Source organism: Lissotriton vulgaris, chromosome 3_1 (genome assembly GCF_964263255.1).
Source record: "Lissotriton vulgaris chromosome 3_1, aLisVul1.2, whole genome shotgun sequence".
Taxonomy (NCBI): domain Eukaryota; kingdom Metazoa; phylum Chordata; class Amphibia; order Caudata; family Salamandridae; genus Lissotriton; species Lissotriton vulgaris.
Window position 1 is genome coordinate 472,756,641 of NC_141689.1, and position 26,838 is coordinate 472,783,478.

The 26,838-nt window shown below is 45.7% G+C and overlaps 1 protein-coding gene across 1 annotated transcript in view; it reads left to right on the forward strand.

The window, feature by feature from the left end:
- PPWD1 (peptidylprolyl isomerase domain and WD repeat containing 1) overlaps window positions 1–26,838 on the forward strand; it is a 399,690-nt gene that overhangs the window by 65,163 nt on the left and 307,689 nt on the right. Inside the window, exon 3 of the mRNA XM_086960692.1 lies at window positions 22,157–22,257. Within this exon, the coding sequence (XP_086816818.1) occupies window positions 22,157–22,257 (101 nt within the window). The remainder of the gene's footprint in view (window positions 1–22,156; window positions 22,258–26,838) is intronic.

A 26,838-nucleotide genomic window follows, 5' to 3' on the forward strand; every position in this document is an offset into this window, starting at 1 on the left:
ATATCAGTTTCCTTTTTTCGTAGATGAGACATTCATGTACTGGTTGCTTTAATTAGTTTTCAAAAAGGAGGCGTACATGCATTCAAAAGGACTTGGTTCCTTTATGCTACGGGATGCCTCACTACGTTTTATAACTAATGTGGTATTCTGATTTCAGTCTTGTATGTTACAACTCGTTTTTCATGGTTAGACAGTGTTCTCCTCTAGACCTTCTTTCTAGAGAACAAACATTCAGTGTCAAAGAGGTTAAATGATGACTGGTTGGAAAACTAAACTCTTGTTTGAAATAAACCATGCAGAATAACACAAATCACTAGGACACCTGCATGCAATAAGTATGCACTACATAGATTAAAGCAAACCACAATTTTTGTTCTGTATGAATGTTTTATAGCGTATTTTTTGTAGGCAACTAGTTAGTACCTTAGGTTAGCGGATACTGGCTTGTTGGAGTCCATTGACATGACATATTTTAAAGGTTTTTAGAGGCAAGCAGAATTATGACATTTTAATTTATTTATCAAACTTTCACAGTGGTACACACAGATCCAATCTATGGCCCTCATTACAATGTTGGTGGGCCCGCCACCGACAAGCCGTTGGTGGCAAACCCACCGACCTCTGCAGAAGCGGTCTGACCACCGAATTATGATCCAGTGGTCAGGCATAGGACGGGGCGACCATTCGCTGCTTTTTCGACCGGCTCAAGGAGCCCATCGGGGCATCAGTGGGACCGTAATCCCTGCCCTAGGGGCAGGGCCTGCCCAGGCACCGCCATGGGGATAACCATGTCCCTTTCACTCTGCCTATACATGGTGACCCAACTGTCCGCCCCCACCCCTCCGCTATGGGGACCGGTGGGGAGGGCACACATGGTGCCCCCCCAAACACCCATGTTCCAGGCACACAGTGCAGGGAAGTTTGTAACTATGCCTTTTGCCACTGGGGCTTGTGCTGCAACCCTTTTCCAGGCCGCAGTGCATGCCTCAATTGAAAAATACATGTGTCTGACTGCCTTCAGGGCGGTCAGATAATAATTAGGCATGTGGAGTCCCAATACAATATCGGGAGGACGCTCGTCCGACTGGCATAGTAATGAGGGCCTATGTTCCACTCAGATTTCCTAAATTAACTGAATTCCATTAAGGACACGAGAGGGGCGCAAGGCCAGGAACCGAAGATGGAGAACTAGTGTAGTAAAGTATACAATCTGAAAGGTATAACCCATAAATTTAACAGAATTTGGAGCTTAGTCCTGACTTACTTAAATGAAGATGACCGAAGCCTATTCTACTTTAATTGATTGCGCTCCTTGAGCATCCTCAACAATGATTAGTACATACTTGCAGATTTTCAAACATAGAAGGCTGTGAGTGGGTTTGAGGGTAACGTGGAAATGGTGCCAGTTGTGCTTTAGCTTGGATGCTATGAGAAGGGTTTTAGGAGAAGGGATAGTAGGATTGTTCCTTCTATATTCAAGGTAGATCTACCCACCTCAAGCTGGGTTTTTTAAACCCCAATAAAACTTGTTTAAACCTAAAGATACTAGAAATCTGTCTAGAAAATTGGATAAATTGGAGATTATCATTATCGGTTTGTGCAAAAGAATATGCATGGCAACCAATGAGACTGGTTTGGACAAGAGTTAGGATGTTGGTAGCTTTGAATGTGACTTAAGGATTCTGAATATAGTATACCATTGAATTCACTGGGTAAAGGAAACTCTGGTACTGTTATCAGACCTTTATGTAACACTACCGTAGATTGGGGGTCCAGAGGGATGATAGATTATAGACTAATAGGTGCACGCTCCCTCATGGAAACTGAATACAAATATAGAACTCTCACTAAGTGACAGTGGTTCTATATCCATACCACTGTGCTGTTCATTTTAACCCTGTCAAGTTGAACACATTAATAAAGTTTTACAGTGATTCCACTTAGGCAGTTTTAATCTCATCCACCCACTCCTTCACAGCACTGCATACCTTACTACACCTCCATCTCACATATGGGATTATCATCCTGTTCCTTACCTGTTAAAACATCTTTGAGCTCCGTCTTTAAACACAGAAGTAGTAGCTCCCAGTGTTGACTAGGTGTCCACACTGGTAAGGAGGACCCATATGATGAAGCATGTCACCCTCGGGTGAGCGAGGGTTCTATCCTTAAGGGATGTCTCCCACAGTCAACTTACTCTTGTAGCATTGCGTTTGAGAGAGGCACTAAATATTGGCTCATATACACATGTTCTAGACTTAAGGTGTTCTATATTTGTAATCAGACCTTTATGCCCAATTGCATGTATATCTGATTTTTATTTTGGTCCTGGTGTTGCACTAATCTAGTGTGTGTTTTGGCAGCCAATGAATATCTGACCGTGAGGCCTAGACCTGTGCTCCAAGTACACTCCGAGTTAGCAGTGGGTTATTAATATAGTGATTAAAGTGGTGGTGGCAGTATACTGTTTTTGTTTAAAAAGTTAAGTAGGTTGACTAGAGCTTTTTGTATCAGTGAGAGTAAAGCCTACTGGTTCACTTGTGTGAAGTTCTGCTATTATGTGTATGACGCATAACCTTGCAGTGTGTGTGTGTGTGTACATGTGCAGCCATTGGAATCCATTTTGAAGTCCTAGGTCTGGCATAGCTTATGATGAAGAGTGAGGACTGTGCTTCGAGACAGTGGAAGTGTATTGGCTGCATTCCTGTAGCTTAAGGAAGACAATCAGTCGACTAACGTGAGGAGGATGAGGCGGAGGTTACTTTAGCTATTCCATGAGGCCTCTAGCAAGGATCTGCTGACTAGTCTTACTGAGTTCTGCTCTTTGGTGGATGATAGGGAGTGGAGTGTGCGACTGCAGTCTCTGTTGTCTGAGGAGAGGACTATTTTAGATGAGGCCTACGCTTGTTGTCTGTCCCATTATTACTCCTTTAGTTGGGTTGATAACAATCCGGTGCAGAAACCTTCTTCTTCTTTATACCTCAATTGTGGCTGCTTTAAGTTTGCAACACCCCCAGTGTTACCTGCGGTGAGAAGCATCACTGTTCACAGCGGCTGTGTTTGGAGAGCGTTCTAAGGAGAATAATCCCAACTCTGTTCTATAGTTTAAGGCAATGGATCCACATCCCCTTTCTAAAAGTTCTGTAAAAAAAATTGGGACCAAAACCACCCTACTTTGTTTCTTTTGCAACTTCTTTATGACCAGGGAAAGGCATGCTCCGCAGCGTACTTGATGTACTGCTGGTCTATGCCTGACAGCCAGTCTTCCAGAATTGAGGGGGATATCACCTGAAGTCTGCGCTTTCTGAGCTATTTATCTGCCCTCAGCATATAGACGCCAGCCTGCTGATAAAGAAGTAGGAGGCCCAGAATGACTCTAGTGGTGCAAGGATAAGATGGCAGGTGACAGACGAGCGAGCTAGGGAGTATCCTTGTGTCCTGTGGACTACCATGGTTTCCCAACACGATTCCTTGTAGAAACTGCTACTGTGTGCTCATCTTAGGCCCAGCCTGCAGTGCAACTTTATAATTGCCGTATCTACAAGTGGGGGCTGCAACTGCTGTAGTTGCCCTATTCTGGGACAAGGGCTACAGCTACTGTGATTGCTAGTGGCCTATATAGGAGCCCCAAATGCCCTGATCGCTGTAGGCCTTGACAAGGACTCCAACTGCTGTGATCGCCATAGGACTGGTTGGCGGTTACAGCTATCATGATCACAATGGGCCTATATGGGGTTTACAATTGTTGTGATAGGCATAGGTCTGACTGGGGCTGCAGCCGCCTCGGGTCCCATAGGAACCGAAATTGCTGTGACCACCTTTGGCCAAACCCAGGCTGCATCTGTCCTCGGCCCAAGTGGAATTTAATCACTGCAACCTTAAGAGATCTCTGCTGTTGAACACTTTTGCATTGCCAAACTGAGGCTAGGTGGGCATGATGGTAGGTACCGTCCACTCCTAGCATTCTGTGCAGCCCAACAGACCTTCGGCTCATTTCTGCACCTGCAGAAGACATATGGGAACACCACCACTTAAACAGGAAGAGAACAACGACTCAAAACATGCGACCTGTACCATGACTAATATGACCGTGTGTAATTAACTGTGGGCCTGAAAGCTGCACGTGTGCTTAATTCATGCCACCTTCTGACTTCATAAATGGGGATCCAGAGCAAGTGGAAGCGCTCACGGAAAGGTGTAGTAATGGGAACGGAGATGGTTTAGAGCACTGAAAACTAATCCTAGTGAAGGGCATTGACTTGTATGATTATTAGGGTTGTGTAGTATTTAGTACAGCAGTGTGATTAAAGCACTTTTTTCTGGAAAAGACCAGCTCTGTGCTGAACATTGAAATTACTGTGTATGTTGGTCGAGTGCTGAGCTCAAGCACCGAACACTACCTCCCTGATCAACGTGGCTGCTCACTCTGTCTACCCTGAGAGTCCAGTGCGAAAGGGGTAATACTTATCAAAGCTTGCTAAGAGTACCTCCTGCCTTCCCCATCACCACCTGAATGAGGCCTTTCAGTATTTCATTCAGACATTGATACATGAACTTTGTAGAAAGTAGAACTAAATGCTCGAGAAATACGGGAAAACGAATTAAAAACAGTCGGAACAGGACTTGCACAGATCAAAGAGCTAAAATAGGCTAGAGCGCTATTTAACCTGTGGTCCGGGGACCCCTCCTGATCCACAAAGCTTACCCGGGTAGTCTGGGACTGCTTAGGAAAATTAAATAATGTTAGCAGATTAATAAACAATTTATATACAAAGAAGCCAAATGTAAAATGTTATTCTGTATATTTAGGAAATTCCAAATTAGAAGCTAAAAATAAAGTAGTGTAAGTGCATCAAACAGAATATCGTACGGATAATGAGGGGCCTCAATTAAATTTAGAAAAGGTCTATCTTTCCGATTAAAATTAAAATGTTTTTTTTGTGAATTCAATTAAATATTTCTTTATTTGTGCATTTGTTTGATGAATGCTTGTTTCTTTATTTTTTAGTGTATTGTTTTGCAGTTCAAATCAACGAAAATGTTAACAGTTATCAATTTAATCTATAGCTGTTTTTAGACAAAACCGTAGTCACCCTCACTAACTCTTATTTTTATTATACATTTAATTACTCTAAAGGTTTTTGTACACTAGACCTGCAGCCAGCCATGTTGTGTCGCCATGGGCTTCTACTTTAAAATTGCATGAGCTGTATTTTCAGGTTGTTTCCCTGTGCCTACTCCAAAAACAAAAGGGTAGGTTACGACCCTTGATGTTTCTTAGTCAACATGTCTTGTGCATACACAAAAGGACAATTCATCACTAGGGGCTTCTAGATCCCTACAACTACTCAGACTACCTAAATAAGTTGCCGTTGATTAGTGTGTACGATACAACTCCATGCAAACCTAACATTGTTACCGAATGTACTTGGCTTTTTACAATTAATAAATTAGCTAGCAGATGTCTCGCACAATGTTCATTGCAATTACCATGGTTTGCACGCACATAGAATTATGAAAGGAGAGGTACTTGTGAGCTAGAATTAAATTATAGCCACGGTCTAAATGGCTGGGTTCTGGAGCCCAGATCCCATGTCCTCCGAATGTCTTGCAGCCTGTTGTTCAGTCCTAGATGGGGATGCTTTGCAGTTATTCAATCAATAAGGTTGTGTGTAGTAATTCCTTTAAAAGCTGCGTGATTTAAGTGTTAATTCAATCTGTGGTCTCCTGAATGTTATAGAATACTGTTAGTCAACTGCTGTCCTCAGGCAGTGTACCTGTGCTGGAACACTTCCAGCACCTTGCATTTCTATTTATGTAGCTTGCAAAGTTAGTAGGAACGTGAATTATGTTGACGTGTTCTTATGCGAAAAGTCTTTAGGGTCCTTACAGTTTTATAAAATTGCTTTTTGGGTAGTTCTACCAGTAATCACTGATGTAATAATGGCCTCCTACTCCTCATCTGCTGATGCTCTGTTTATAGTGCGTATTTTTCTTTGATTCTCCTATCGAACCGTCCATTTATTTTCTTTGTGTAATATATTGTATGTGGCTCCGGGCCTGTAGCTCAACATGTATTACAAACAGCAGCAAAATCACCATATGTGTGTGAGAAAAGAAACTGAAACTTAGGAGACTTCACCGAACAGAAAACTGGTAAAAAAATTACCTTATGTCTGGGTACATGTTTCAGTCTGTTATGGTTACAGGGAAAATTGTAAATCCTATATTTGAGCTGTGGCCCAGAAACTCACATGTGTCTATATTGTAACTCCATGACCCACTTTCTTCTGTTGATACTATTGCCTCTGCATTTTGAGGACGAATGCTAAAGTGAAATGTTATCAGTATGTTAGGATTGAAGATAACGTGCTTCCGTCTGTAGGGGTGTCTGGCATTTTCTCCGTAGATGTCTGTCCTTGGCTTATCCCGTGTTCCTCCTTAATATTAAATCCGCAGTATCAATGGGACTCCATATCAAGGACAGAATAACGAAAATAAATAACAGGTAAATAACTCTAGGTTTTTTTTATACCTAACACCACATACATTTACACGCTAATATTTCTTCAACGTAGATAAAAATGAAGTTTAAAATGATAACTCTATACTTCCACATACATTTACACGCTACATATTTCTTCAAGGTACATAGAAATGAAGTTTAAAATAATAAATCTATACTTCCCCATTTGTACTAATCTCTTGCTATTCTGTTCTTGATATTCGTATATGACAATCTTGTTGGTGTCGAAATTAACTAGTACAATACCTTATCCCACTCAATAAATTACACCTGTTGAGCTTCCGTCATTGTGCAATGCCTTTCATTGCTTTGTTCCAATCATTTTACATATCCTCAAAAGAAATGCCTCCTTCAAATCTCGCCTTTACATTTGTTTAAAAAGAAAAAAACATTTGTTTTCGTATAAGATGAAGCTTTCCAAAAAATAAGAGCAAGAAAGCAAACTTTGTGTTGTGTTTACAGAGGAGTGTATTCTTTATCAAAACACATTATATCCACCTAAAATAGGGGACATTGAAGTGGTGGTGAGGGGGTCACATTCTTCTATCTTTACCTCGCTCATATCATACCATTGAGATAAAGGTTGACTACCTTGTTTGGGGGCAGAGTTAGCCAGCTATGATAACGGACACACCTTGCTGAGTTTCCTTGCAATAGGGGAGCCCCGACGCACTTACCCCCACATGTTACAAATATGTTAGCCTCCTTGTATGCAAAATTAGGACAGGAACTCCCCATCCTGCACTCCTACTCCCCTCGGGCTGAAGACATGCTGCAGCAGAGGTGGTGGTGCTTTCCACAAAGTCTGTAGTGAATTAGGGCGGTAGCACATTGGATGGCTAAATTTTTTTTACAATGTAATGTATCCAAAACGGAGGTCATGCTGTTTGGAGGGGCGACTCTTCTCTGGTCCCCAGATTGGTGGCCTCTGGAACTTGGCCCCATCCCCAATCCCAAACAAACAGCAAAAAACCTAGGTGTTAAACTAGACCAAGCGCTCCTGCTTAAAGAGCACACCACGCAAGTGGCAGGTGCTTGCCTCCATGTGGTGGAGCTTCTGAGACGAGCCTTCCCGTTTCTACCCCCTAACCATAGGAAGACTCTCATCCAGACCCTTATCATAAGCAGAATGGATTACTGCAATGGTCTATACATCTCAGCTAATGAAGCACAGCTAGACAAACTTCAGGTTGTACAGAATACGGCGGCTAGACTGGCCCTCAATGCCCCTCCCAGAACGCCGTCCAGTCCCTTACTTCGCCAACTCCATTGGCTACCCGTAAAGCAGCGCATCAAATTTAAAATCTGTAACGTCATACACAGATGCCTGTTTAGCACCAGCCCCAGCTGTCTAAAAGAAAAATTCCTGCCCTACATCCCTACCCGCACACTTCGGTCCAGCAACCATCTCTTGCTTCAGGTCCCAAAGATTAGAAGGGCCAGACAGGGAGGCCGAGCACTGTCCTACAAAGGGCCTATTCTTTGGAATTCCTTGCCCACTGAACTAAAACAGACTAGGAGCCTGGAACTATTCAGGAAGAAACTGAAAACCTACTTGTTTACCATGCTTTAAATTTTTCAGGTTCTCATCCTCAGCTCTAATCCTTGCAGTAACCCTCTAATATGCGAGCACCAGCGCAGAGATATCCCTTCGGGAATTGATTCATGCGCTTAACAAGCAAATAAATAAATAAATAAATAAATTAGCAGGGTGTGCTGCTGAATCCAAGATAGTGGATGTAAGCTGAGAATTGCTTTGGAGGGGGGGTAATGTTTTCTGACCTCTTTTGCTGGCATGTGGGTGGTGCAATTCTCTAGATAATAGTCCTGTTTTCTTTTGTGTTCGGAAATGTATATGCTCATGGTGCTTCTAATATTGGCTGGTTGTGAGTTCCAGAGCTTGGCAGCTTGTACTGAGTAAGCAGCGCCTCCTACAGATTTCTTATGGTAATGTATAAATGGTGCAAGCCTGGAGTGCAGTGTTTGGTATGGTTTGCTTGAATTTAACTTGTAGGTATAGCAGTCCTTTTCCTTGAGAGATTCTATAGACCGTGCAGAGTGCCTTGAACATTGCTTGCCCAGCTGTAGGTAGCCAGTGGAGCGATTGCAGGAATGGAGTTGTGCTTTCGCTTGGGTGAATGTGAGAAGAAGCTTTGCAGCTTTTGAAGAAGTTGTATTTAGTGTATGATAATTGTGGGTGCACCAAGGTATAGGCTGTTGGCATAGTCAAGCTTTGGGATTACGAGAGAAAGGATGGCTTGCAGTGTATGTTGCTATGAAAGGTATGGGAAGATGTGACAGTGTTTTAATTTTCAGTTTATCATGTGGTTTCCAGGATAGGTCTGAATCCATGGTTACTCGCTATCCATTTTTAGGTCTCGCCAGCGAGACATATTGTTGTTTTGCCTCCCAAGGAAGACAGACCGGTGCACGAGCCGCTTAGGGTCTGTGGACGCGCTTCGCGTGCACACATACACATACACACACACACACATACACACACACATACACACACATACACAGCGTTACTGAGGCCGGCTGAAGGCACGCACACACACGCATACACACACAGACAGAAGCACACACACACATGTGCACACACATACACTGCCGCTGCCCCCATGCGTGCACACACACACACACACACACAGACATACACACGCCGCCGCCCATGCACACACACAGACGCGCGCACACACACCGCCGCCTTCCCCCCACAATTAAGCCCAACTTACCGCATCAGCGGCCTCAGCCGCCACTCCTGACTTCTGCTGCCACCGCAGGGCTCTCCCTCAGGCATGGGAGCCCCGCGTCACCACTGCTCCTGGGCCATCCACACCGTGGGCGCAGGCTTCCCTCAGAAGACGGAAGTCCCGTAGCATTTCTACAATTTTGAGTTCCTTTTCACAGCGTGTCTGGTCAGTGCAACGGTAGTTGACAAGCACCCTACAAATTTGAGGTTGGGTTGGTGCAACCCGCGTAGGGTCCGGCGAATGCGTCACTTCGTGGTTAGGCAGGCAATGGTTTGTAGTAGCGCTTCATTGGGGCACAGTAAATACAGCATAACTGATAGCTCTTCCTCGTTCTCCCCGCCTTGTCATTGAATGTCTTCCCGCATTGTCTATTTTTTTTTTTTTGTTGCAGTTTGGTACAGTGCAAACTTGGCCCGAAGGTTTTCGAGTGCTTTACATAAGCAACAGTTGTATTACAAACAGACACATTAATTTTTAAGCACGGGGAGATTAGGTGATTTGCCCAGAAACACAGGGTCCCGCCAGACTCAATTCTCGTTCCCCAGCTTCAAAGTCGGCTGCCCTAGCCCTCAAGCCACACCCTCTCCTCTGTTTTCACCCAGAGCAGGTGGTGCCCACTGCATTATGGTCACTATGGAGTACCCAAAGGTTGATGCCCTGCTTGCTTGTTGTCAGGGCACAAGTCCTAAACAAGTATTCGCAATGCAATAGGTCTCACATTTACGTGAGTTTAAGCTATTGGCATTGTAATGACAATGCCTTTTATTTTATGTTTTAAAAACAAAAACAAAAATAAAAGGCATTGTCATTTACAATGCCAAAAGCTCGAACTCGCGTAAATGCGAGACCTATTGCATTGCAAATGCTTGTTTAAATAAGGTTTGTCATCTGCATACATGTAGCTTGTGAGGTTGTTTGGTATAATCCGATTTGTTAAGGTGGTTAGGTAGATGTTGAGTAGCAGTGGGGATATGATGGGCTCCTGAGGAACGCCACAGTGTTCTGTGTGAGGAGGGGATTGCAAAAGGTGGTAGGTACACTGCACTTTGTCTCTGAGATACGAAGTAGTTAATTTAGCCAATTTTCACGGATTCTGGGATTGTGGAGTCTTTGTAGCTGCTTCTAATAGTGGACAGTTTTAAATGCAGCTTATAAATCCAAAAGCAACACTGCATCTACTCCATTGTTTTTCATGGTGAGTTTTAGGTCATGCCAGATGGATATGATGGCTGACTCTGTCCCTCTGCCTAGTCAGAAGCTGGACTGTTGGAGTAACATAAAGCCATAATGTTCTGTAAAGTTAGAATTGAGTAAACCCTGTTCTCTCAAGCATTTCTCCCAAGAATGCTCAATTTGATATAGAGTTGTAGATTTTTCTGGGTCGGAGGAGTCTGGGGGGATGGGGGGTTCTTTTGGAGTAGAGCTCTAATATAGGTTGTTTTCAGCTCGGTGGGAATGAACCTAGTGCCAAGCACTTTTTAAGTAGGCATCTGGCTTCCTCCCCTGCACAGTTTGAGCAAAGGAAATCTTTGAAAGTTTTGTGGAAGTGAGTCTTCCCATTGACCCTGTCAGTCTCCTTGCCAAGCACCCCCCCCCCCCAACCCTGGATTGCAGAGAAGGGGAGGGAACAAGCAGTCTAGCTGGGTATCTGCAACTCCATTGAAGTCTCCCCCCCCCCCCCCCCCCCCCTCCTTAAACACACTAACAAACGCTGAACATATGTGGAGCAAGCATGTGTGAAAGTCTGTCCAGGTAACCAGCTTGGTACGTGTTGAGAGCATATGTATTGACCAAGGTAATGTCTCAACCCTCAAAGTTGTGGGTGGTGTACATTTTACCCCACCAGCACTTATGGAGGGACACCCCTTCAGCCGCAGCCACATGTGTCTCCTGAAGCAGTGCCATATGAACCCCCACCCTTTTAAATTAGGCCTTTACCTTATATGATTTAGTCATGTTGTTAAGCCCATGAACATTTCAGGATATAATCTTATAGTTTGCGTGGTCCTCTATCATCGTAGCGTGTAACCATGTCCTTTCCCTGAGCCGCAACAACATAGTCCTCTCAATGTACTCCCTGCTGCTGTTGTACAGTTACCTGTAGTAGTCATATACCATAGTGAACCCCTAATAGAAATAACCTCAAGTACCCCACCCAGGGACATTAAGGCAACATCCCCCCACCCAGACTAGGCATGGTAGGTCTCTCTCCCAGCATTATGTGAGCATACAATCAATCAATCAATCAACGCATTTCTATAGCGCGCTACTCACCCAGAGGGTCTCAAGGCGCTGGGGGAGGGAGGTCTGCTACTGCTCGAACAGCCAGGTCTTGAGTTGCTTCCTGAAGGCGAGGTGGTCCTGGGTCAGGCGGAGGTGGGTGGGGAGGGAGTTCCAAGTCTTGGCGGCAAAGTAGGAGAAGGACCGTCCCCCTGTGGTGGTTCTTCGGATGCCGGGGACGGCGGCGAGGGAGTGGCTGGTCGATCGAAGCTGGCGTTTGGGAGCGTAGAAGTTGAGGCGGCTGTTGAGGTATCCTGGGCCTTGGTTGTGTAGGGCTTTGTGCGCGTGGGTGAGGAGACGGAAGGTGATTCTCTTGTTGACCGGGAGCCAATGCAGGTCTCTCAGGTGTCCGGAGATGTGGCTGCGACGGGGGATGTCCAGGATGAGTCGCGCTGAGGCGTTCTGGATCCGCTGGAGTCTCTTCTGGAGTTTGGCGGTTGTTCCGGCGTAGAGGGAGTTGCTGTAGTCCAGACGGCTGGTGACGAGGGCCTGGGTGACCGTTTTCCTGGTCTCGTTGGGGATCCACCGGAAGATCTTACGTAGCATGCGCAGGATGTTGAAGCACGACGAGGAGACGGCGTTGACTTGTCTGGTCATGGAGAGGGAGGAGTCCAGGATGAAGCCCAGGTTGCGTGCGTGGTCTGTTGGTTTGGGTGCGCTGCCTAGGGCGGGGGGCCACCAGGAGTCGTCCCAGGCGGCGGGTGAGGATCCCAGGATGAGGACTTCCGTCTTGTCCGAGTTCAGTTTCAGGCAGCTGTTCTTCATCCATTCGGCTACCTCTTTCATCCCTTCGTGTAGGTTGGCTCTGGCGGTGGCGGGGTCGTTGGTAAGGGAGAGGATCAGCTGGGTGTCGTCGGCATTGGAGATGATGTTGAGGTTGTGCTGGCGTGCGATGTCTGCGAGGGGGCTCATGTAGACGTTGAAGAGGGTTGGACTGAGCGAGGAGCCTTGCGGAACGCCGCAGATGACTTCGGTGGCTTCTGATCTGAACGGAGGGAGGCGGACTCTCTGTGTCCTTCCGGCGAGGAAGGAGATGATCCACTCCAGTGCCTTCTCCTGGATTCCGACGTTGCTGAGGCGCTGCACTAGTGTACGGTGGCAGACAGTGTCGAAGGCCGCAGAGAGGTCTAGGAGGATGAGGGCTGCTGTTTCTCCGTTGTCAAGCAGGGCTCGGATGTCATCGGTGGCTGCGATCAGGGCGGTCTTGGTGCTGTGGTTGGCCCGGAAGCCAGACTGCAAGGGGTCGAGGGATCCGTTCGTCTCGAGGAAGGCGGGCAGCTGCTTGTTGACGGTCTTCTCGATGACTTTTGCAGGAAACGGGAGCAGCGAGATGGGGCAGTAGTTCTTGAGGTCGGTGGGGTCGGCTGATGTCTTCTTTAGTAGAGCGCTGAGTTCGGCGTGCTTCCAGCTCTCCGGGAAGGGAGCGGTGTCGAAGGAGGTGTTGATGATGTCCCGCAGGTGGGGTGCGATGACCGCGTCAGCCTTGTTGAAGACGTGGTGAGGGCAGGGGTCGGTCGGAGATCCGGAGTGGATGGAGTTCATAGTGCGGACGGTGTCTTCGGTGCTGATCGGAGTCCAGGCGCGGATGTTGGTGGTGGGGGGGCGGTGGTTCAGTCGTGGCGTCGTCGGTTGAGTGTTGAAGCTGTTGTGTATGTCCGCGATCTTGTCGTGGAAGTAGGAGGCGAGGGAGTTGCAGAGGTCTTGCGAAGGGGTGATGTCGTTGTTTTCCGGCGTTGGGGTTGGAGAGCTCTTTGACGATGTTGAAGAGTTCCTTGCTGTTGTGTGCGTTGTTGTCCAGTCGTTCCTTGAATGCAGTTTTCTTGGTGGCGTGGATGAGTTGGTGGTGGTTTCAGGTGGCGAGCTTGAGGGCAGTCATGTTGTCTGGTGTTGGGTCTCTGCGCCAGGTTCTCTTGAGGGCTCGGCAGTTCTTCTTGGAGCTCTTGAGTTCGTCGGTGAACCATGGGGCTTTCTTGCTACCGGGTCTGCTAGGCGGGGTCCTCAGGGGGGCGAGGTCGTCTGCGAAGTCGGTGATCCACTTCGTGAGGTTGGTGGCCGCCTGGCTTGGGTTCGTTGTGCTGGTGGGGGGGGTTCTTGCTCAGGGAAGTCGCGAGCTGGTCGGCAGTGATCTTGTTCCAGCTTCTGCGTGCAACCTGTTGGTGGTGGTAGTGGGTCGTGGTCCTTTTGAAGCTGAAGTGGACGCAGCTGTGGTCCGTCCAGTGGAGTCCGGTGGCGTGGCTGAAGGGAGGTGATGTCCATGCTGGATGAGAAGACTGGGTCGAGTGTGTGTCCGGCGTAGTGGGTGGGGGTGGTCACCAGCTGCTTGAGTCCCAGGTTGGCGAGGTTGTCCAGCAGGGTGGTGGTGTTGCGGTCGTTGTTGTTCTCCAGGTGGAAGTTGAGGTCCCCGAGGAGGATGTAGTCAGCGGAGCAGAGGGCGTGCGGGCTGATGAAGTCGGCGATGTCTTCGCTGAATTGTGTGCGTTGTCCCGGGGGTCTGTAGATGAGGGTGCCTCTGAGGGTGGTCTTGGGGTTGATGTGGACCTGGAAGTGCAGGTGCTCGGCGGTTGCGAGGGTGTCGTCGGTGTTGGTCGTGATGCGGATGGTGTTCCTGTGGACGATGGCGATGCCTCCTCCGGTGTGGTTGATGCGGTCCCTTCGGATGATCTTGTAGCCGTCTGGGATGGCGATGGCGATGTCAGGCGCTGAAGAGGCATTCATCCAGGTTTCCGTGAGGAAGGCGACGTCTGGTGAGGTTGTGTCGAGCAGGTTCCAGAGCTCGACGGCGTGTCTGTGGACGGAGCGAGTGTTGAGCAGGATGCATTTCAGGTGGCTGCTGCTGTTGCTCGTGGAGGTCTTGAGTACTGCTGGAGTGGTGCAGGTCCGGATGCAGGTGAACTTGCAGGCGTTGCAGCAGAAGGGTCCGTGGGTGCGTCTAGGGGTGGCTCGGTAGCACCCCAGGATTCTTCCGGCGTTGAGTGCGTAGAGTTAGGTGGCGCCGTAGGTCCGACGGGTGGGCTGGGGTCTACGGGGGCCAGGGGTCCTGGCACTGGGCGCGGTCCAGGTGCGGACGGGCGCAGACAGTGCATTGAGCATATCAATCTCACCATCTTGGTGTCACCACAGCAAAAGGGTGGGGGGTGTACCGTTGAGGGCTGCTTCGCCGGGCCACTATACGCTCGGTCTTGCACAAAGTAGGGGAGAGGCCCTCAGGAGCCACCAATGTTTTGAGCCAGGATTCCAGAAAAGTAAGTGTATTTGTACCCTCCATGCATTCAGGTAAGCCGACACTATAAATGTTATTTCGATGTGCTCGGCCTTCAGCATCCTACTCCTTGCGTTCTAGTGTCTGGACTCTCCCTTCCAGTCCCTGTTGTTGTTCCTGCAGGACGCGAGTTGCGGGTTCAAGGTTGGCCAACGCTCGCCCGTTGTTTGATTCTCTCTCATCTTGTGCTGGTCATCCCGCAAAAGGCCAATGCCTGCCACCACAGTATCCATTTTCTGTTTTAAAGTCTCCCTGGTATCTCTGATATGCCAGCAGGCTGGCCTCCAGTGAAGTGGTTTGTGTTGTGTCTAGCTTCTGGGAAGGGCTGTGTGCTATTTCCCCCTCCTCAGAAGGCAACATGGCTCCTTCAACTTTTCATCCTCTGGCTCTTTACATTTAGAATGCCTCTCCATCGCACCTCTAACCATCCACCTAGTTTTGGAGAATGGTCTGATGGCAGCAATTATCTTACCGGTTCCACCTGACTCAGCAGGCACCCCTTGGGTAACTGCCTGATCTCCCTCGAAGGTAGTCTCCCTCAGAGACTTGGTGCTCCCTGTTGTCTCACCAGGCGAACAAGCACTCCACACTCATCTCCACGAGAACACCAAAGAGGATACCCAGTGGTCTCTCCTCCTGGGGTCAACAATAGCAGTATGCATGCAGGCTGTCATTCTCCCCACACAGGCTCCAAGTTTGCTGTGACAAAGACACTGCATGAGTCCAAATGCCCCAGCCGGGTTCCCTACAATGCATTATGCCGGGGGTAGTCACTTTGCCCTCAATGCTATTTCTCCCAGCCCAGCTGGCTGTGCTGCTCCACTAGGGGCCCAGGGTATGCAACTGCAATCCGGCAGCAGAATCACAGGTTCCGTAGCACTTTATGACCGCCACCCACCTTGCCTCACTGCAGGCCTCCTCCTCTCCATCGCCGCCCACTGCAGTGGTGGCTCTCTGTTGCCCTCCACTGGTTCCCAACTCCCCTGCACCGCAGAGGCTGCTACGAGCACCGTGTGGTCCTCCAGGCCATCCAGCGACGATCCTGTCTTCACTGCGGCCAGGCAATATCTTTAGCTCTGCATATGCCACCATCTTGCATTTTGGCCACCGCTCTGCTGTGGAGAAAATACAGGCCAACAAGGGCATTCGGATCTTCAGAAATGCCACTCAACCCACCGCCAGATAGTTATTCGTACCCCATGCATACTGGAGATATAGGGTCAGCATGGGTTACAGGATGGCACCGAAAGGTGGTGTGACACCGGGAAATTTGCAAAGGTACCTCTCCATCGGTGCCAAGCCATGCCCCCATCTCCATTCCATCTTAATGATTTCTGTGCTGCAACAGCTGAATCTGTTCTCACTGTAAATTATCTACTCAGTAGCCTGATTTCTCCCTTTCAAAATGGAAATATAGTAGCCATCTACTTTATCTGTTGCAGAGAGTATAACTGTTTTCTTAAAATGCGATTAAGATTGGTCTGCTGCATGTAGTCCAATACCATCCATATGGAGTGAGATCGAGATCTTCCTCACATCTTTCCATTAGAACCTGCTGACAAGCCTATAGGTCCTGCAACGGCAAAACAGAGTTTCTAGAGACAAATGTGATACGAGCATGGAGTACAGGGTGTGTAGCTTCCCTGTTACTTTTCTAGGTTTGAACCTCAGTTAAAGGAAATAGTTCACTAAGGGAATTGCCACTGCAGGCAACAATTGAATTGCCACTGGATTCAGCATTATCGACCAATACCTGTTTCCAGTGCAAATCCCATCTTTTCTAGGATGCCACGGCCAAAGTATACTTCAGTTTCTTTCCATACTCATGCCTTAATTGCTGATGCTTAAATATGCCTTTCTGATGGTCTGAAATGAGAACAACCATCCTACAATAAATGTCAGGTTAAATGTGTCCTCCAGCAGAAGCGCACAGCATTGCGCCCAAAGACCGATGTTTTCCAGGCGTGCATGCTCTGACATTATTTGGAGTGTGAAAAGCAATGGTGATAAAACTGTAGTGTGAAAAACCGTGTAGACGTGATTCATGACTTGAAAGTAATAGGTTCTTAAAGCCTAGAAAAATCAGGGCTTTTTAAGCACAGATCAGTGATCAATTTTTTGGGAGGTTTTTAAAAAAAAAGAAAATTCACCAAATAGTTAAATACAAGGAGAACGAATGGCACTTCAAGACTTAGAATAGAAGGCTATCTGCTTTTATGGTTATTTACAGTTGAATTTTCGAAATGGTTAATATTTCTGAGCATGATTCAGGAATTGTGGGATTTTTTTCCCTCTGTTAAGTACTGGGGTAAACATGTTGGTTATGGAGTGGATGCAGATGGGGGTTTCCATAGTTAACAATCTGGTTCTTGTTTCTGTGGTGGGTAGGAAAGCCTGAGGAAAGATGATGGACATTGGTTATCTAGAATTTGTAAAGCACCGATTTTTCACAATGCTAGAATACATTTGTGTGATGCTTCTGGGTCTACTGCCTGTGGTGTTTTGCCACAAGCTCTTTTTGTTGAACGGTGTTCTAAGATTGCAAGATGGCTTTTAGTTGTTTATCAGTGTCTTTAGGTCTTTGGGACCTCTTGTCCAGAATGCTTGTGCATCACGCAGGGCACCTTGATGTTTACTGATTTTCATTGGCAGCATGCAGAGTCTGATTCAGAAATTGTGATCCCATATGTTTTATCCTAAGAAAAGCTTTGCTTCCTGCCAAATAAATTAAAAACAGTTTTTGGGTTGCCTATGTACCTGCTATGGCAGTAATTCAAGTAATCTTGTCAAGTAGAGTCCAGACTATCTGTTCCAATGCAGGACCCCTGAACGGTCCATTATGTATTTTACTGAGCTAGGTTAGAACTTTCTTAGAGGCCTGATTATGGCCGCACAGGCTTCCTATGCCAAAAATGTTGCTAACGGTTGTATGACATTACATCGCATGCTATTGCATTGCCATTTCAGCACAGTTATCACAACGTATTATCACTAAAACACAAACTTTTACTACGCGTATGCCTTTAAAATGAATTTTGTTGTAATAGCATGATTGGTAAAGGCCTACGAGTGTGGTACAGGTAAGTCAGTTAAGTATAATCACTTTGTGTGTATATATGTATACCGAAATTGAGAACCATATAGTATCAAAGTGAGATAATATCAAACATAAACTTGCCAAAACTCAATAAATAATAAACTCACAAAGCAGTGGTGCCTGGCTTTTCTGCTTTTTCCTTGCCTCCTATAGAGCTGGGTGGTATTGGAGCTACCTTTTAGAGACTGGAGATTTGTGAACCTCCTCAACCCATACCCACCCTAAACCATAAAAATACCCTTGCCACCCAAAAACCCAAACCCACCCTAAAATTACCCTTGCCGCCCAAAAATCCTTACCACCCTAAAAGTACCCTTGCCGCCCAAAAATCCTTACCACCCTAAAAGTACCCTTGCAACCCAAAAACCCTTACCCACCTAAAAATTACCCTTGTCACCCAAACCCACCTTAAACCCTAAAAATACCGGTGCCACCCAAAAACCCTTACCCACCCTAAACCCTAAAAATAACCTTGCCACCCAAAATCCGATACACACCCAAACTCTAAAAACCCATACTTGCCTAATACTTATGTTTAAAACGCATATTATGGCTTTACCATGCATGCCTTCACAATGAAATTTGTTGTAAAGGCATGCGTTGTAAAAGTAGACATTCTATTGGTATTGCGTTGTAATGGTGTCTGAGTTTTGATAGCTCAATTGTAATGGCATGCGTTACAACTTTAAAGCATGTTAAGAACGGGAAACAGGTTGTTTCCTGTTCTTAACATGATTACAGAAAACACTGAAAGGCATTTGAAACTACAGACTAAAATTAACATGTGCAATTTTGGTATTATATATTTTTACAATCTATAGTGTGTTTAGATTATGGTCTATTTGTGTCCTAATTGTTTACTTAATCCTGAGCCCCAGTCTGTACATTTGTGAGAGCATGTGAGTTCAGGAACTATAACCACGTAGCCTTTTGCTTCACGTAATGGGGTTGCACATTCCAGCCCCTGAAGCGGGATTACAGTCAACAACCCTGGTCTTTCAGTGCTTCTGCTGAATTAGAATGCTACACAAGGCTGTGCTCTTCCTGATCTTAAAACTGAAGAGGGTATGCAGTTCCTAACTGGGCAGGGGGAGCGAGGTCAGCCAAGAAGCGTATGGGTAGGTCCACTGATGACCTTGTGGTTGACGCTACAACACCGAAATTCCAGGCATCTTTACCTGTCGGGAGTTGATGGTATGAGCCACCAATCGATTTTGGGTTGGCCACCGCATTTACAGGTATCAAGTTTGACATGCCAGTAGTGTAAATAGTGTAGATAGAACTGTTCTTTTAGGTCCTGATAAATTGCCGCTAGACCACCCTGGCACATAGGCAAGAAACATGTCGACCACATGATGTTGAGCGCAAGTTCCTGACATATTATGTCAGGAGTGCACCACTTTTACTTTTTAGCCAGGTTGGAAGCGATATTCATTAAAATTATTCTGTTTGGACTTCCATTCCCTGTTTTAACCTTTACACGGTCCATTGACCCTCACTTAGCACATATACACATTTACACATCTACACATGTAGGTCCCTCTCACCCACAGCACCAAACTGCAAGGAATAAAAGATCTCTGCCAAAGAGCCCCTCATAGGGAGCCCGTTCGGTATTGCCGTGCCGACCTGATGAGGAGCAAGCCCTATGATGAAGCATGACACCCAGCAGGCTGGGTGTGTGAGGGGCCTAATTCTTTAAGGAAGGATCTCCCTTTCCCTCCTCCATTTAGGGATAATATTCCCTTCTTAGCTGACATTGCCCCCCCCTGCCCTGTTAGGAATAGCATACCCTCTTCTGTTTTGGCTTTGATTGGGCATGTATGCTTGACCTCGACAAAGCCCTTAGTCCCCCCATTTGGTTTGATCTCTACCTGATCTTCCCACATTTATATTGGACCACCTTTTCCCGGGCACTCGGGCATTGCTTGGAGTGTGTTTTACAGCAGTGATAAACAGATGTCTTCTGGTCAGTTCATCTCTGGCCACAGGGTATCTCCCCTTGTAAAATGTACTATGGATACCACGGGCATTGTGACTAGGGAAGGCCTCTAAGAGCTGCAGCACCTATTGTGCTATTGCAGGCTGCGTGATTTGGTGCAGAGAAAGATGAAGAGTTGACATGGCACACGTCCCTGTGTGCCATGCCTGCAAATCACTGTCTGGAACCAAGGTAAGTCACCCCTCTAGCAGGGTGTCCAAGTCCCCAGGTGAGGCTACAGTGGCCGGAGCCCTGTAACCCTACAGTGGCCATTCTTAGACATTGTAAGTGTAGTAAAGCCATAAAGAGTATATGGTCTGGAAATTGGTCATTACAAACTCCACAGCTCCATAATAGCTTTACTAAAAATGTGGAAGTTTGGTAGTAAACTTCTCAGCACAATAAACCCACACTGATGCCAGTGTGGGATTTAATGTGAAATGCATTTGGATGGTATCTTTAAGAAGCCCCCTGAAAAGCGGCCAGTCCTCTTGTGGCTCCTGCATGGCTACCGACCATTTGCCACCCCAGACAGGTATCTGGACCCCTGGGTAGAGGGCCTCCACTCTCTGGGGCAAGAAACCAAGCCTGTCCTGGCAGAAGTGTCATTCCTCCGCCCCCTAGATGGGCTGGATCCACCAAGTGGAAGCTTCAAAGGCCTGTAGTCTTTGGACGTTGTCCCTGCCTTTTGCTGCCCCAACAACTCGCTCCCACTGGTTCTGCCGCCCACTTTGGGCAGAAGAATGGGCAAGAAAACTAAGCTAGGAGGAGTGGTGTGCCCAACTTTGCCAACACCAATCCTTAAGTGGGGGGGAGGGGGGCGGCAAGGTGAAGCACACATATCAGTCCCCTAATCTTAAAGATAAGGGGACCCAGCCAGTTAGGGAGGGTGGTATGATAAGGGATCCATTGGTACCGACCTTAACACTCCTAAATTTTGTATTTAGGGGTGACCCTGAACCTTGCCTCCTCAGATTAAAGGAAGAAAGAAGGACCGAAGAGCCTTGCTGACCCAGAAAGAAGAGGACTCCAACTGCTTTGGCCCCAGTCCTACCAGCCTTTCCCAACTTTTATTCGACTACAGTGAAACCTCCGCATGACCAGCAGTCCCCCAGAGCCCAGAGGACCTGCTTTACAACCCTCTTAAAGACTTTGTCCTCCATGAGCGCTGGATTTGCTCAGGCAAAGACTCGCCCACAGAATCTGGATCTAGGCGGCTTCACAATTTTGCACCACTTTGCACCTAATGCCCATGGTTCGAGTTTGATTAGCCTAACACCACGAGGAGGTCTCCCCAGTGATTCTGACCTGGGATCTGGCGATCCCCCGACCTCCATCGTGCTTCAAGCTGATGCCTACACCCCCCCACCCCTGACCGCACTCGTAGCTGGTAAGAAGAACTGGACACCAAAATAAACCTCTGCACACAACCCCCACAGCCTTATTTGGCCCTACCAGTGTCCAGGCATCCTCCAAAAGCCCAACTTCAGTTAGTCTCCCTGCCCGAGGCTGCAGCATCTTTGCTGAACCGAAGGTCTCCTTTGGAATCCACAGGGTCTCAACGTCTTTTTGGCATGCTGCACCCAGCCGCCCTGTGCCACTGGGGGTGCAGCTCCTGTGCTGATTGTTCGCCCTTGCAGTACTGACCTTAACTCCGGGAGCTTTTGCTCCCACACCTGAGTGGCTTGCCCGTGAGCAGTCCCTGATTGAAAACCCCTTTAGCCCCATTGGCTAACATTGCGCCCCTGCACTCTGCACCTGGCTTCCCTAGTTCCACTGGTGGTCTAACTTGAATGCCTACCTAGACCTTGGGGTACCTTGTTCCTAACTCTGAAAACACTCACCTGTAAGTCGTTTACTTACCTGAGTACTGCTAATCCTTTTTCTCCTATAGGAACCAATGTTACGAGTTTTGTTCCTAAAAAAGTTCTTTAATACAATAAATGCTTAACACACCCTCCTAATAAGCCTAACTGCTCGCCCACACTACCACAAAGAGAGCTGTTAGTACATACCTAATTTAGCCTTTGCTATATCTCCACGGACTCCCTGCACTCTATGCACATTATACCTGACTTTGGTATATTATGTACAGAGCCAGCTTCCTACACACTTATTCTGAGGCACTTGGTAAAAGAGTCAGGGAAAGCACCGATACAATTAGGTTGATTACAGTCTGCTGCCAACAGACAGGGCTTATTGAGAAAAAGTATTTTGCCCATAGATATTTAGTAACTTATTTGTTTATCAATCTACACAGGACAGATTTTATCATCACTGCCAGCCATGATGGACATGTTAAATTCTGGAAGAAAATTGCAGAGGGAATCGAATTTGTCAAACATTTCCGCAGCCATTTAGGTAAGGATTTCTGTTGTGATGCTTCACTTGCCTGCAATGTCCGTTTCAGTATGAAAATGCTGGACTTTTTGTTTACTAGTGACAAGAAATACCTACATTGGGTGCTGTGACATTTCTGCCATACCCTTTGATGTCATTCAAGGCATCCATACCTCTGTAACTTCATCAAAATTGTTGTAGAGCGTTATGCAGTTGTTGCTGAAGTGTGTACCATACAATGCAATACTATGTCTTGTTCTCCACATGCATGCATTTGCGATACAATAGGATCTGCTGCTACCTATTGTACTACTTTAACTTTTGGCCACTTAGTGGTCTGCATATGGAGACTCTCCGCTTGAGGTTTCAGCTGACTGTCCATAACTACATTTATATGCTTTCCAGTACCGGTTCTGAGGATGACCATTCACTTCACATGTAAGCTGCCAACCTCTGTTTTACTGTATTACGGATGTTATCATTTACATTTTATGACTTTATGACTTCAAGCCTAACAACCAATACACTATAGTTATCACTGGCAGACCTTCCCAAGTGTCCAATATAACACACACGACGGGTTGCCACAGCATGTAGTTTCTGTTGACAGATGTGCAACACAATAGAAACTCCACTTTCAGAAACCTCCATTCCTCTGAGGAGTCAGTGTGTAAAAAAAACATATTTTCTTTTAATGCAGTCTTGAATGTTGCAGCAAAAATGTACAGAATACTGATTGCTGCCCACATTACCTGCTTTGTTTGTTGTCCAGCAGTGTTTCTCGAGGCAGCGTGGCATTGGCAGACATTGTGTAACACCTTCTATGCAATGTGTGTTTAAACAATGATTTAACATTAATCAGTATTGTGTGTGTATCTTTATCTTTGCATATGAAGTAGCATGTTTTCTTTTTGTGACCTTGCTGTCCACTTTTAAAACTGCAAGGACATGAGATTAACAAAATATGAATTGTAGTTGTATATATCTAATATATGCGTTTACGTGTTGTGTGTGGTTTAGTCCGCAACTAAGTAGATCGCAAGTCTGGGTCTTTCTGCAGATAAAATTTGCAGTGTCAATGTAGCAGCCTCAAAGATTGGTCACACTGAAATACAATTAGCCTTTGCATTTTTTGTACTAGAGTATTTACCCACATTTATTTGTACAAAGGGTGTTTTGTGACAAGAAATTGTGAAAGTGAAATGATACAGAAAGCAAGTGCTGTCAAATATTGCCTTACTTTGTGTAGATTTAAATTAGCAGCTACACGAAATAAGTTGTTACCTGTTCTTTGACAGATGTAGTGCAGTCAGGAATAAGTGGAATAGCATTTACCAGGCCAGATGATGGATCAATGGAGTGAGGTACTTACCTGTAACATTGGTTTTGCATCTTGGTATCTATTATAGATCCTGCCATCTATTGGTTTGTTCCAGAATAGTGTTAATAATTTTGAAAAGTAACCCTTGGCACCGACAGTTGAAATGTCAGTTACCAGATCCCGGATTGATCAAGAACCCCTGAGGCTTCCTTGTTTTCAGTCGTCATCTGTGATGCACCTGTCTTTTCCACCATCGTTACCTTCACAGGATGTTTTGTGGGATGCGTGTTGGGGAAAGTTGCAAAACCATTGTTGCAGGTAAGTAGCTTAATATTTTGGAGCATTAAATAGTGATGTTTAACTGCATGTGTGACCAAATAAAAATTCTTTTGGTTCAGTATTCATAAATAATTCTGCACCCCTTCCTCCGCTCTTCGTTTGGGGGTTCTTTTCATCAGGAGAACCACACCTCTTAAGCACACATTCCTGCCGGGCTCATAAAGCTTGAAACAAGTTGTTTAAAAAACATTATTAAAAAAGGATAACGTTACATGAAAATAAAGTAAATATTGAAGAAAATTGTTTTTGTTGTGCCTGTGTCAAAACCTGTAATAAGCGTAAATGCATTTTAAATTGTTTTCATTAAATAAAGGTGCAGTGATAAACAATCAGTCCCCATCAATAACTATGAAAGAATGTAGCTTTTAGTGATTGAAAATTGTCTATACCTAATACATTCTAATTGCTAAACATATAGCATGATGAACTGTGCAAAATTACTTCTGAAAATATAATTGTAGCCAGGAAATCTAATGCCAGATCTCATACAAGTGTGCAGAGAATTGGTCCATTGATGATCTTCTGCCATCCTTATGAGATTGGATAAGTCGGTTATTTTTAGCAGAGTTTAGGTTTTGCATCAATTCTATGATTGTTCCATAAAAACTGGAACAGGTCAACTAGAACCATAACTTCTTGCATATCTCACGCCTTGCAAGTAAAATCGCATACAAAATAAGTTTAGAAGCAACATTTTTCCCCACCTCTTCCTCTTGCGATAGCCCAAAGAACACTAAACAAGGGCTTACCTTGATTTGTTTACCTCAGAGCTCTTCCAAAAAGTTGCATACATCCGACCAAAATGTCATAATTTTCTGGCATTCCAAGAACATTTGCCTGTCATCAGCTCCTTCTATCTTACATCTTGGGCAGCAGTATTTATTACCTGTGACCTTTGTTAACTTCATCGGAGTCCAGTAAACTCTGTGAGCAGTAAATACATGGTTACGCTTAAATGAGGCTGGTTTCACAACTGCTCGTAACATTTCAAATGATTTTGCACATCTAATTTCAACTTCCTCCTCATTAACCTCCTTGCTCGATAGTTTCCTTACATCAGCCTCAAGCTTATCTTCTGCATCTAAAATGGCCAATACCAGTAGAAGATTTCCTTCCCCCCGTGCTCTGTTCTTGTTATCTGGTCTAATTTAGGGTCTTCTTCCTCCTGTGCCCAATCTTGTGCAGCCCACCAGGAGCCCAATTGATAGTATTTAGACCTTGTAAGCTTTTCCTCAGTCAAATTACTGAGCGTCTCCCAGCTCACGAGACTTCCTCTTTCCGAAGGGCTGCCGAATAGTAAATACCCCATCTTTTAGCGGTTTACTCAAGTGATCTTTTAAACATATAGGCCTCCCTGGTGATTCCCAAATTGGTGCCCTCATAGAATAGTAAGGAATTGTCATTTGTTTCCGAACATACAGCCATGTCTAAGGACCCTCCCACCTTTGCTGAACTTTTTTAAAAAGCATCATAGTAACAAGTGAATCAGATACGGCCTGCGATAAGGTCTGGACTTTATTGATTGAATGGAAAGAAAAAACTAAGTGGGTCCAATGATTAAGCCAACGTGCCTGTGGCTCTGAAGTTCCCAGTGTTTTATCCTCAAGGGTGGAACAGAGAAACTGGGACAGGTATAAGAAATGGCACTCTCCATAATGTAGCACTCCTTCCTCTCTCTGATGGTCATCACAATCAGTATAGAGAGATGGGAAGAGTCTCAACATGAGAGCTGGCAATATGAGGACATTAAAAAATGAAATAAAAAAACAAACTAGAACCATAAACGTAAACTCATTGGAAACAATATCAGTACCACAAATTGATAGTATAAGATGGCATTACAGTTGTTAGCAGTAGTCCTAGTTGTACTCCGAATGGACCCCAGTTGTGCACGTATTGAGCCTGAAGGTCTTTAATCTGTACAAACCATCTTGAATTAAGCTATTTTGGCTAGTTCTATTAGCTATTTGTGGAAGCTCATAGCAGAGGGTACTTTCACAGGCAAATGATACACTGGTTTGGCATTATACTGCAGGACATTAGCCACTTTCTTACTTTTTTGTAAAACTTAGTGAGGCTTGAAGTCCTAGAGAAGCGGTGGGGGATGCTTGCATGTCCGAGCATACATTTGCCTCCTGCTAATGAAAACATGTTGTTCCCGTTCTTGTCCCAATTGTCAGCTCAGGTATACTGTTTTTAAATTGTGGTGTAATACATCTTCAACATTTGGCAGTCAGAAAGGCTGACTTTATAACAAGCTGTGGCTTGTCCAAAAAATTAAGTTTAAATTGAATCAATGAAAAATTAAATCTACCTTCTCTGATTTCCCCTTGTAGTGAAATTCTGCAACTATTTCTCCCACTGCCCTACCCATCTCCTCCTCATTCCACCCTACCCAGGGGGGAAAACATTCTGGTAGGTTTCTGTTTGGGCTTTCATCTACTTCAAAAATGTCCTGGTGTGGGAAACCTCCTTTTCACCGCGGATGTTTCAACGCAGTGCTGTTAAGACGCGTCCTTTACAACGCAAGTCGTAACCACGACTTGCGCTGGAGGGCGCTACAGGATTAAGAATAGTATATTTACTATTCCAACACCTTCCCTAGTGTCCACTGGGACTGGTGTTAGAATAGTAAATTATACTATTCTCGATCCGCGCCCCCAACGCAAGTCGTTGTCACGACTTGCGTTGTAAAAGACGCATTGTAACAGCACGCGTTGTGACGGTACGCGTCGTAACGTCATATATCCTATCGGTGTATGTTAGTGTAAGATTGTCTATGTGGAGTAATCTTCTTCTTTTTTATTTTTTTTTTTATTTTTTTTAGAAGTGCCTAATCTAGTCATAGAAGCATCATCAGGGAACATCAACACTCTTATTTCTTAATGAGTCGTTAAAATGTAGCTGCTAACTTGTTCATCAGAATAATTACATTTTTGGGG